This window comes from Sparus aurata, chromosome 1 (genome assembly GCF_900880675.1).
Source record: "Sparus aurata chromosome 1, fSpaAur1.1, whole genome shotgun sequence".
In the NCBI taxonomy this organism is placed as follows: Eukaryota; Metazoa; Chordata; class Actinopteri; order Spariformes; family Sparidae; genus Sparus; species Sparus aurata.
In genome coordinates, this window is record NC_044187.1 from 18,500,889 (window position 1) to 18,513,243 (window position 12,355).

General features: G+C 39.9%; 1 protein-coding gene across 1 annotated transcript; it reads left to right on the plus strand.

Annotated features, from left to right (window-relative positions):
- The first annotated feature begins 500 nt into the window (after positions 1-500).
- Positions 501-10,783, plus strand: adra1d (adrenoceptor alpha 1D). Its single transcript, XM_030434360.1, has 2 exons — positions 501-2,002; positions 9,307-10,783. Exons 1-2 carry the CDS (start codon positions 1,045-1,047, stop codon positions 9,852-9,854), a joined length of 1,506 nt encoding a protein of 501 aa, XP_030290220.1. The 5' UTR covers positions 501-1,044; the 3' UTR covers positions 9,855-10,783.
- Positions 10,784-12,355: the final 1,572 nt, after the last annotated feature.

A 12,355-nucleotide genomic window follows, 5' to 3' on the forward strand; every position in this document is an offset into this window, starting at 1 on the left:
GCAGCCACCACCTCCTTGCAATATGGAAGTCAGGCCATAAACACGTCATGTGAATGTGATATGCCACATTTTGAGAAATATGACACATACAAATGTGAACATAAACACTGACTGCCCAATTTTATCCTGACTGCGTTTTGCTAATTATGAAGACCACAACTATGGTGCATTATCAGGGCATTTAAAATGCTTTATAACACTACACTTTCTGACGCACCCTATCAACAGTCAGTACACTTTATTAATGTGTGTGTGTGTGTTACAGGATGTTACGTAGTAGTCATAATGCATCATAATAACCTCTATTATATTGACTATAAGTCTCATATAGTGATACATTGCTTCAGAAATAACTCACTACAAGTTTTTTTTTGTTTCACTATATTGTTCCCACAAGGGCTTCATAAGACTGTAAGATACCATCACACACACAGATACAACAATCTAAGACCTGTCAGTGGAATCAAGTCAGACAAAGAAAATCAAACGTGGCAGACCTCTTCAGCCTGTCAGAGAGAATTCGTGACTGGATCTAAAGTGACGCTCTCTCTCGTGGAGACCCTGAACGCAGCAGTAAATATGTGACGTGTGGGTGGAGCTGTGGGTTCAGACCTGCTGTACCAGCTCTGACTCTGTGATCACTTACAAAGGATGCCACCAGTGGAAGACCATCACATGGAGCGAATGCGTGGAGACGGAGCTGAATGTTTTGGATTTTTTGTTGTGCTTTGCTTACTTTAAAAAAAGATAATAAACAAAATCTAAATGACACTTTTACTTCCTCCACAATCAAAACCTCAGTTGTTTTTTGAGGGAGAGTATTTTCTTTCTTTCTTGTTTTTAGCACCAACAGGCTCCTAATCATGCATCCGTGTGTGTGTAGTTACATGGACTTTGCCTTTTTTTATCTCGTTTTTCAAACGGCCCATAACTCGCCCGACCAGAGTCAGACTGTGACTGCGAAGACGCGCGCTTGACTGTGAGACTGGCCACAATGCTCCCCTTGGTGAACTTGCTCTAAAGTTCTCTTTATGGCGTATCAAAATGACAGACTCTAACTTGAGCAACAGGAGCGGCCATGGGATCTACTTTGCTGAAGCTTTCAATGGATCAGTTCTGGACGAGGTGTTTCCAAACGACAGCACCACGGCATGCACGAACTTCACCATGGACTCACAGGTTGTCGGGGTCGGGATCATTCTCTCCGTTTTTATCTTGGTGGCGATTGTTGGGAACATTCTGGTCATCCTGTCCGTGGTGTGCAACAGACATTTGCAGACCGTCACAAACTTCTTCATCGTCAACCTGGCCATGGCGGACCTGCTGCTGAGCATTATCGTGCTGCCCTTCTCCGCCTCTCTGGAGGTTCTGGGATGCTGGGTGTTTGGCAGGGTGTTCTGTAACATCTGGGCTGCGGTGGATGTGCTCTGCTGCACCGCATCCATCCTCAGCCTCTGCATCATCTCCATCGACCGGTACATAGGTGTTAAGCACTGCCTGAAATACCCGAGCATCATGACAGAGAGGAAGGCGGTGGCTATTCTGGTCCTGGTTTGGGTTTTGTCCACGGTGATCTCTGTCGGGCCGCTGCTGGGATGGAAAGAACCGCCGCCCGTGGATGACAGCATCTGCAGCATCACACAGGAGCCGGGCTACGCGCTCTTCTCCTCTCTCTTCTCTTTCTACCTCCCGCTCATGGTCATCCTCATCATGTATTTTCGGGTCTACGTGGTGGCCCGCAGGACTACCAGGAGTCTGGAAGCGGGCGTCAAACGAGAGAGGGACAAGTCGATGGAAGTGGTGCTCCGGATCCACTGTCGCAGCGTGCTGGAGGACGCGCGCCCGGCCAGCTCCAAGAGCAGCAAGAACCACCCGTTCCGAAGTTCGCTGTCGGTGCGGCTGATGAAGTTCTCCCGCGAGAAAAAGGCTGCGAAAACCCTCGCCATCGTTGTGGGGATGTTCATCTTGTGCTGGCTGCCTTTTTTCTTCTTTCTGCCCATTGGTATGTCTTCTAACTTTATATTTCTGCTCCATTAAATGTGCCAGGAGCGCACAAAGAGGCGCACAGGTTGCATTGTCATTTTTTCTTTTCTTTTCTTTTTTTTAACTAATCGAATGCCTTCAAGTGACCTGATCGATGTTGTGATTGAGCACCTTGTGGGAAGACGTTCGTTTGCAGGGATACGAGTTATTTTCCAGATAATTACTTTATTGTTAAATGTGAGGGGCTAATTAATGCATTTGCGTCACTTGGAGTGATTCAACTTTCTCAGTTTGCTGCTCCCCCTCGGATAGATTTCTCTGAACGGCGCAACATAATAAAAAAAAAACATGGAATACACGCAAAATCCTGGTTTCCATTTGCAGGAGTTGATCAAATTGGCATTCTAATGTTCTAAAAACACAATGTTTTTGGTCAGACAAGGTCAAATTTGCAACGTGATCATTAACGTGGCTCGTTTTCGTGCCTGGAATTCCTGGCGCCTATGTTTTCATATGGCTAATTTTTAAAAGAGCAGTCATAATAGACTGACATTCTTCACTTATGAGCTCTTTATAGCAAAAAAAAAAAAAAAATGCTCCCAACATCTTGCAACAGCTCACATGTGCTCATTCCAATCCAGCTCAGTACCCATTCAGGATTCAAGATTCAAGATTACTGTATTGGACTCAGGGGAAATATGTCTTGGGCATAGGCTGCCACAGGCATGCAAAAAAATGTTAGACACAAAGTGTATTGCACAGAGAAGCACACACGTATGGTAGTCTGAGTCTCACATAGTTATATAAAACACAATACAAGTAAACGGTGTCATGGGTTTTGTTTCTCGGTTTGAAGGAAAAGGTCAACGCGAAGTAACAACATTAAATTCTATCTGGAGGTCCTGAGAATACCAAATTATTGGAACTGAAGAAGTAAAATGTAATGCAGAGGGCACCACAGTACTGGAAGGATGAGATGCAGATGTTAGGAAGAGGAAATATCCAATAATCATGAGATGGTTTAAGTCACAATAGAATGGCATTCTTCACTAATGAGAACTCTGAAAATGCTCCCGACATCTTGCAACCATGACATATGCTAGTTCCAGGTCTGGTGGAATACCTGTTCAACTGCAAGATTCAAGATGACTGTTAATTTGTCCCCAGGGAAATTTATATTTGGTGTAAAAGATCACTGCGAAACAAGATGAAATTCTACCCGAAAGTCCCGAAAATACAAAAGTATTTGGCACTGAAGAATAAAAAAAAAAATGTCATAATAAGAACAACTTTAAAATGGACCCTAGCAATGAAAGGATGTCGGAGCTAGGATGAGGAAATATCCAGCAATAACGAGAGGGTTTAAAAAGGCCCTTCGGTGGGGATGACAAATGCAAGTCATGATGGACGTGTTTGTGAGAGTAACTCAAACTAAAGAATGCAAGATGCATATAAAGCTGCATTCACACAAAGTAATAGTTTTCACAACAAACACACACACACACACACACACACACACACATACATACACACAAACTGATGGTGGCCCTCATGAATTTTCATTTTGCATATATTTCACATAATTGATTGTAAAAGCCATTATGGCCAGTCAGTTATCAGGTATAGCACTCACAGCACTCTCATTGTTGCTGCCCCTCCAAATGTACTGAATCAAATTATTAGAGCAATGCCCGCTGGGAAAGAGAGTGAGGTGGGGAGAAATGAAATGGGTGCTGCTTCTAATCACTTTATTCACTCAGTGGGGAAAGGGCAGGTTTATGTGTATCCAGAAGTATAAGATAGATATACTCTCATCTCTTCTTGGGAAACAAGCAAAGACAAGAATGAGTTTTAAACAAAGGCATTTTTATTGTTATTAAAAAATTAATGTACCGTCACACACTGGGACTTTACATACATTATACAATCAGAAAAAACACTTACTGGTATATTGATATCTGAAGGCTCTCAAGAGGCAAGTCTGAAACGTTTGTTTTAAATTGATATGGTGACAAACAATCTCTAATCGTATCACTATCATTTACATGCCGCCTGCTCATAGAAAACATCATCCGGGATCTGAAGTCTGAAACAGTCCTGGTTCTCAGTGTGGCACAGATCTGTATTCAGAAGAGAATACAAAAGAGAGCTCTGCCGAAAGGAATAATTATTTTTGAAAAATAGGTCTGACGACATCTTGAATTTTAAATTTATGATTCCTGCCTCGATGGTAGAGGGCTCTAATTTGCATTATAAAAAAAGTCAGACCGTCGAGAACGCCTTCATCATCTAAGATAGTGTCTGCGTCCTAATGTCTGTTATATGATTGCTGAGGCCACAAAAATAAAAGACTCTCAGGATTCTTAAGCTCCTTGCCGGCAACAATCAGCCCTGCAGAATCCATTCAGACGTGCTGTGCTGCAATTTGATCCAGAACTGTGGCCGCCCTGGAGGAAGTAGTTTAAAACATAAAGTCCCCCACAGGGATCAATGAGGTGTTAGACTGTTGTTTTATGGATTCATCCCTTTAGAGAGGCTGCTGTTTGTTTGTGTGGATCTGTCATTGCTTACGCATACTCAGTCAGTCAGACAGATTGATGTTGGGACATTGTAGATGCACATTAATAATGACTAACCTTTTGCCGAGAGGCAGACGTGTACTTCCAGCACCTCTTTTGCCAATCAGGCCTTTTTTCTCTGTGATGATGCGAATCCAGACATGGTAGTGTGAGTCATCTCCAACTCCAGTGAGAGTGCTGCATTCAGAATAACTTTGAATGGCTCATTCTCTCCCAGTGTAATGCATAAAAACAGCAAGCACAGCCGCATCACACAAGGACTAAAGAGTTAGCTATTAATATGAATTGATTGGTGACGTTTTAATTGGCTGGTTTTGAAGTATTGCACTTGGTTTAGAAATGACATCATTTTGCAGGAAGGTATGATTAGAGAATTAGAGCCCATAACAAACTGTACTATGATTAATATATTTATGAATTCTAATATAATTGCAGTTATGCTTTAATGGATGGAAATTACCTTGAGTTTTATACAGTCTTCAAACGACAGCACCCTAACATTTGTATTGTACTCGACACTTTCTCTCTTTAATGCAGCAATTCTGTCTTATCATAAAGAAGTAAATGTCGATTGCACAATGTAACAGCTGTAGAAAAATGACACCAATGGCATTTAGATTGGTAACCTTGCTTTCATTATGCAATTTTTTTCCTCCATTATGCAAAAACAAAATCTCCTGGGAAAATTAAACCTGACTGGCGTTCAAGTCAGGGTGGTAGACTGACGCCATTTCTATAGAAAGGCAAAATCCCACCTTTTCCGGTGTGTCCCATGGTACAATATAGATAGATAGATAGATAGATAGATAGATAGATAGATAGATAGACAGATAGATAGATAGATAGATAGATAGATAGATAGATAGATGGATTAAATAGCAATAGAAAAAAGTAATATACAAAATGTACAAAATAAATATTTCGGAAAAGATATTGCGGTAGTCAGTGGTGAGAAACAAAAGATTTTTTATCAAGTTTGAAGTGTGCCATGAATTACACATGTCAATACATTGTCAATTTAAAAAGATAATTTAACCAATTAAATAATTAAGCCAGCACCAATATGGCCGTCCCCTCAGCACAGAAAAAGACAAAAGTTGGCTATATAGACAGTGGCAGTTATGTGAAAGGATAGTCGGTCACTTCTAAGAGCTAGCTAATACACAGACTGGCTCAACAAGGGTTCGTTTATGGGTCTTGGTGAGCTTTAAAATGACACAACATCACCTTTCATCGCTGCACCTCACAGTCTAATACCTGTCTTGTTGTCAATAAACCCCATGAAAATAAACCAATAATGACACGACTGCATAGCCAAAGTCTGTTATGTTTTTCAAAGGAAAAAAGGGGACTGGACCACACTGATAAATGAATGGTCTTAAATTGTTTCAACACTACTGTGTCTTTGTTTGAACAATTGAAGGCTGTAAATGTATGAGTGTGCCCCAGTTCTCTTTTTTTCTTCGATAATTTGCCATCCTCAACTTGAGAAACACGTGAGTCAGCAACATTTTGCTTCAAGATGCATGGGAAGCCTTGTTCCTGATGTCCCTTATTTCTCTGTGACCTCCACCGTTGTCCAGAAACTGTTAAAATCACATTAGCAAGCCACACCATTGTATTTTCTGACATGTTTCTTCTTCATGATGAATATGGGCTCTGTAGTTTTTATGTTGGTCTCACATACACTGTTCTGCTGATGTAAACACTAATACAGCAAATGAATCCCAAAAAATACACTGTGTTTGCTCCTGTTAGACTTGTGCTATGACAGAACCTGGCTGCTGCACGATGTTATTTCCTTAAACGTTCTGTTTGGAAGACAACTTAATTTTTGATTCTCATTCCAAACGTGTCAATAATGATGCTCTGGTTTTGGACACTTGGAATGGCGGCTGGCCCGTTCTACAACCCCAAAGTGTCAGTTTTTGATAAGATGAGAAGATAAGATGATTTAGAAAAAAAAGGGAAATTAGAAAATGGTGATGGTAATATGAGTAGCATTACAGCTATAGCAATCACAATATTTGATATGGTCAATATGCATTACTATACATGCATATCATTGGTTATGTAGCTATATCTTGATCCTAATTGGCTTTATGTTAAAGGTGAGTTTTAAAAAGCCCTGCATGAAATGTTGACCTTCACATGGAAAATTAAATGTCAAGAGATTATTCTCCTAGCACCTTAACTAAAGAACTGATCAGGAATCTGTCTGCTCACACAAAAGAGCCATAAAAAAAAACAGTCTGAGACATTGGACAGGTCCCCAGACTCTTTGACAGGCTTCAACGTGTATTCACTGCATTGATCTCTTACTTGGCTTTATGATTTGTACTCGGATACAAGCCAATGTGAACTTTAAAAAAAAGATCCCATCCTCAGAAATTATTTGGCAATCGTCATGCAGACGTTTGACTTAAGAGACACCGTTGTCTCAAAGGCAATGAAACAAAAAACCCTAAAGAAAATACCTGTTGTCATGGCGTTGTGCAAGTGTGCGTCAGAGTGGTGAATCATTGCTGTCTGCCTGTAAGGTGAGGTCATTTCAGTGACAAGAATCAATAGAGTAATCGCCTCCTTTAACCACTTTATTAATCTTAATATCTGACCGTATCGTGTTTGAACTGATTTGTAGTCGAGTCTATTATTGGAACTGAAGGTAAAGTAAGAATCAAAATGAGACGTAAGAGTGTTATTATTCAGTTTATGTCTCAGAGTAAATTGCACCTGCTTGCCTTTATTTTTTAGCAGTTGCTCGGATTGACTTTGTGTAGCTGATGTCTAAACAGCATGAAACCATTACTGTACATCACATAGACGCCTTTACATATACTTCCACATTGTGCTAACAAAATTGAAGTGAACATGGACTTCTAGGCCCAGGTGGTGCAGACTAGACATTAGCACTGTAATATGTTGCTTCTTTGTCCAGGGTCAACATCTTTAAATCCAAGCCTGACCCAGACAGGAAAAGCAAAGGCAAAATCTCATAAGAAAGCAGCACATCTTAACTTAGTTGTTGTTTACCATTCGTTGTGGTTTTCGTCTTTATATCTTTCTCATCCAAACATTGGAAACCCCTAAAGACAAGTTGTATATTCTACCTCTATCTTAAAAACAAATCCCATTCATGTTATTAGAATGTATCTGAATCAAAATGAATCAACATTTTTAATATGAAAATGTCGAATAACAACAGATTCCACTCATGCAAAAGCGTCATCAAAATAATTTGTGCATTGAGGCTTGTGGCTGAGGCATGCTGTGTCAGTATCTGTTCCATTAATAAAAGTCGACAAAATGTCAAAAACCTACCCTGGTCCTGAAAGTAAACACCACCAAAGACCTACTGCTGCACCATAAATCATTACAAAAAAATAATGCTGAGACCACCACCCTGTCAGAGGGGTGAAAAATTGACACATACATACATACATTTAATATATTGTTTTTGATGAATGCATCAAACAACAAAAGTGCAGATTCAGGATCATCTAGGCATTGTTTTTTTATATTGTTCCAACAATCACATAAACCATTCCATAAAAAGGGGACTGATTGATATAAAACATTCAAAACAAGCTATTTGTCAAATCTGTGATTTTACTTAAATTAACATCATGTTCTCACTACCAACATGTGAAATACAGCAGCTTGGTCAGTGGCCCTGAGCTTCAATCACAATGTCCACTCTCACAGACTAACAGACTTTGACGTGTGTTCCTGGTAAATCTGCAACGGTTTAGGGCTGATCCATTTCCAAAAGTGCATGAAAGCTCTCTCGCAGGCATTTTGAGCTCTTTATGGCCACTTTACACAAGTCTGCACAGACTTCGCCTTAGCGAGTTACGAGCAGGTCATAGAGTTAAAAACAAGTTAACTTTTTAAGCCTGAAAATGCTACAAAAAAATCATTAAACAAAAGGTAATGTCACTCTTGAATATCTCTTATTGATTTAATTATTTCAAATGCAACATCTTTTATTTACCAACAAAAAAATGTCGAAATCACTACCACAGAATGGACATTTCCTCCTAGAACTGATCCCTAAGTTTATTCATAACATACATATACAACATATAACAACATATAACAGCAACACATAACGACACATATTAGAAAAAAATTACATGACATTGGGATCTCGTCTATGATGCTCTGCTTCCCTCTGTCGTGTAAATCTTGCTGAGAAATGCTTCACATAATATTTGTTTCGGACTGGTGTGAGTTGACCCCAGTTTGGTTTAAATTAGGCAACAAGACTACTTGGTTAGGTTAAGGAAAATATAATTTTTAAGGTCAAATTTGTGTTAAGTCGTTGACTTTTAGTTACACAAAGGACTTAAACTGAAGTCATTTGGTTGAAAGACCTGTGTTTGACCCATCAAAATACCCTGACCCCCTCCAGAAACAGACTTATGCTACTTTGCAAAAAAAAAGGGACGCATCCAGAAGGGGAACCTACGGTGTGATAGTTTGAATGCGTTGACCGAGTTGCCGTTTTGGGAAAGAAGATAAAGCTGCAAATAATAAAAACGTACAAAAAAATGTAAAATCATGGCCTGATTTTTTAGCATTTAGCAAAAGTCAAAAGTATATGTTGTTTTAGTTACCTTAATCTTGCTTCAGCAGTTCTTGATTTTGAAGTAGTTCTGGATTGAACAGTAACTGCAACATACTGTACTTGTAATATGCATATATTGTACATTGACTCAAATCTTCCTCCTTCTTCTTTTAGGTTCTTTCTTCCCAGCTCTGAAGCCATCCGAAACTGTCTTCAAGGTGATCTTCTGGCTGGGCTACTTCAACAGCTGCATCAACCCCATGATCTACCCCTGCTCCAGCAAAGAGTTCCAGCGCGCCTTCACTCGGCTCCTCAGGTGCCAGTGTCACCAGAGACAGAGGGTCCTGCGCCGCTTTTATGACCAGAGGTGGCGGACAGCTGTCAAGGGAATGGCAAGGGATCAGAGGGGAGACTATAAGCCTGGCTATGCTATGCACGAATCCTGTGGCAGGTCTTTGTTACACAAGGGAAAAGGGCGCTCGCTAGGTTTCAAGAGATGGAGTCTGTTTCCACCACTGCAGAAGTCTTCTTTCCAGCTGAAAGAGAAAGTAAACAATTTGTCAAACAAAATCAAGGGAGGGACGGGAAAAAGTACGACACCTGCAGTGGGCCGGATTGAAATAGTGGACACGGTCTCTATGGGGATTTACAACTGTGAACAGAGCAGCTATCAGTTCTATGATCTGGCAGACTGCTATGGCCTGAAAGAGACTGACATTTAGACGCCACTAGAGAATCTTTTATTTATTTTCAAAGGGTCGTATTTGACCAACATGCAAGAAAGTCTGTATCTGAAAATCAAAAGCCTGATTAAAGCTGTGGACTGAGAACAATGGCTTGATCCCAGCAAAAACAGGACTAAGACTTTGTATCAACCCCATCATCCCCATCTTGTTTATTTAAGATGAAACTGCTTGTGAAGCTGCCACATTTTTGGAAAAGGACACAAACGTAGCCAACTCCTCGGACTCACTGCTGTTATTTGGAAAGCACTGTGCATCGACATTTCACAGCCCTCAGTTGACAGGTGTACTTCTGGCAAGACGTTTAACATAAGCCTCTATTTACAATTCCACTTTTTTCTTGACATTTTTATATCACACAGTCGCCTTTTTCTTCTTCTTCTTCTTTTTTTTTTTACTATTTGCCAGCTGACACTGTGCGATGATGACGACTCCCAACGAATGGTGACTGCTTTGATATTCAGTGGACTTTAAATAGAAAACATACAAGGGAAACGGACTGAACCAAACATTTTGAAGCTCTAACAGAGCCAAGTTAGTCATAAGTGCAATTTTTATTGTTGCCAGAATGTATGAATTAATCAAATGAAATGTTTTTTGATGAATTCTGATGCTTTTTCTGTTCTGACAAGGCATTGTAAAGACAAGAGGCCAGCAAAGAATAAAGATGTTGCACAGTCAGTATTTATTCCAACTGTTGAATTTATGAATTAACATGGCATTGATATGTAAACATAACACTGATATGTAAACGTGTTTGATTGAAAACCTGTCAGTCTACTTGGCCAAGTGAGTGCTGATGTGAAATGAACGTGCTTTGTTTTTTTTGTATTTTTTGATGTTATGTTTGTTTATGAAAGATGAAAAGCTAAATAAAAAGGAAGGACAACTATTTGAGCCAAAGGACACTTGTGCCATAAATGTATTCTTCATTTTAAAAAAGTCTGCCACATTCATCAGATGCTGCTACAGTTTCAATCTTTTAACTGATCGGCTGTTAGGCTTCCTCCTCTGTACAGTGCAATGAGCAACTTGAGATGCGTGAATGGAGTCGGAGTTACTCGGTAAAACACATTAAGCTGTGTTCACAGGTCTTGGGGGACAAATCTACTGCAAAACCCGAGGCCTACATTTCTCACAGTGCAACTCAGTCACATCACTGGAGACAATGTATCAGGTTAAATGCAGCTTCCTCTGGAGCCACAAAAAGATTTTATACTACCTCTTCACGTAAGCAGTAGTACCCGAGATCTGTAAACACACTTTAATGTGTAGAATTGGTGGGTATACCCTTTAAAAAAAAGCTAATAAAAAGCTAAAGTGTCCTCAGTCTTTAGCAGATTAACTTTTGCTCTCGCAACACAGACTGTTTACCTGCATGCAACCAGAACCTGCTCAAACATGATTGGTTAACACTAGAGACTTCCAAGCAGAAGCCTAGAGATTCTTTATTATTATGCAGATATCTCTGATCCTGCTCCTTTTTTAACCTTTATTTCAAATGTGTGCTTTTGGAAAGCAAAAATTATGTCTTTGTAGGAGAAAGTACCAATTAAACTGATGGAAATATAGCAATATCTGAACATGTCAAGCAAGGTGAACACAGTAGTGAGAATCTGCTGACTGAAAGAGGAAAAGGAAGATTTGGGGGATTCAAAGAGAGTGACAGACACAGACACTCAGAGTCTGCAGCTTCGGGCGGTGTGGAGAAAAGAAGAGACAGATGGGCTCTATCAACACAAGAATATCTCAATTGCTTCCTTCATTCCACCATGAGTTTACTCATGTCCTGACCAAGGAGAATGTCAATGGCTGAATTGCACTTTCCTCATTGTAATCATGACCAAAACTGTTACATGTCAAAGGAAATTTCAATGTCAAGAAAGAAAGAGATGGAAATAAACCGAAAACACACTGAATCAGTAAAATGCAGAAACTTCTAACATTCGGGGTCATGAAAGAAATTAATTTCCCGATCTACTCTCAAATCCAGACTGAATGGTTGAAAAATATACAAAACAAAATACAAAACCAATGTGCTAAAAACAGAAAATAAAAGCTTGCTGTCATGGTTTAAATGCCCTTTGAAGTGTTTTTCCATTTATTCTCACTCCCCCCTCTGTCCCGAACAACAAATCAGACTTGAAACAACACTATAACTCCATCAAAGCTTCATCCTAACTAATGATAAAAGTCACTGGAATGTATTGATGGCGCTTCACACTTAGGGTTCAAGAGGGAGCCACTTCCCTGTGCAAGTTTAATAAAGAAAGGCTTTGAGTCTGTCTGAGAGCTAATAAATGCACTGCAGATAAGACATCAGAGTTCATAATTTGCACAAAGCTGGTACTTGACCGTGTTGAGTAAGACTAATTTGCTTTGCTTTCTGGGCACTGAGTAGTCCTGTGCCTTGCAGGATTAGGTTACAAGTTACAGGAAGAGTGAGGCAATAGCAGAAAATAATATATACCTTCAGTGAG

Coding starts and splice junctions, on each gene's coding strand:
- adra1d (XM_030434360.1), top strand. CDS start 1,045: ATGACAGACTCTAACTTGAGCAACAGGAGCGGCCATGGGATCTACTTT. Junction 2,003..9,306: donor TTTCTTCTTTCTGCCCATTG/GTATGTCTTCTA, acceptor TTCTTCTTTTAG/GTTCTTTCTTCCCAGCTCTG.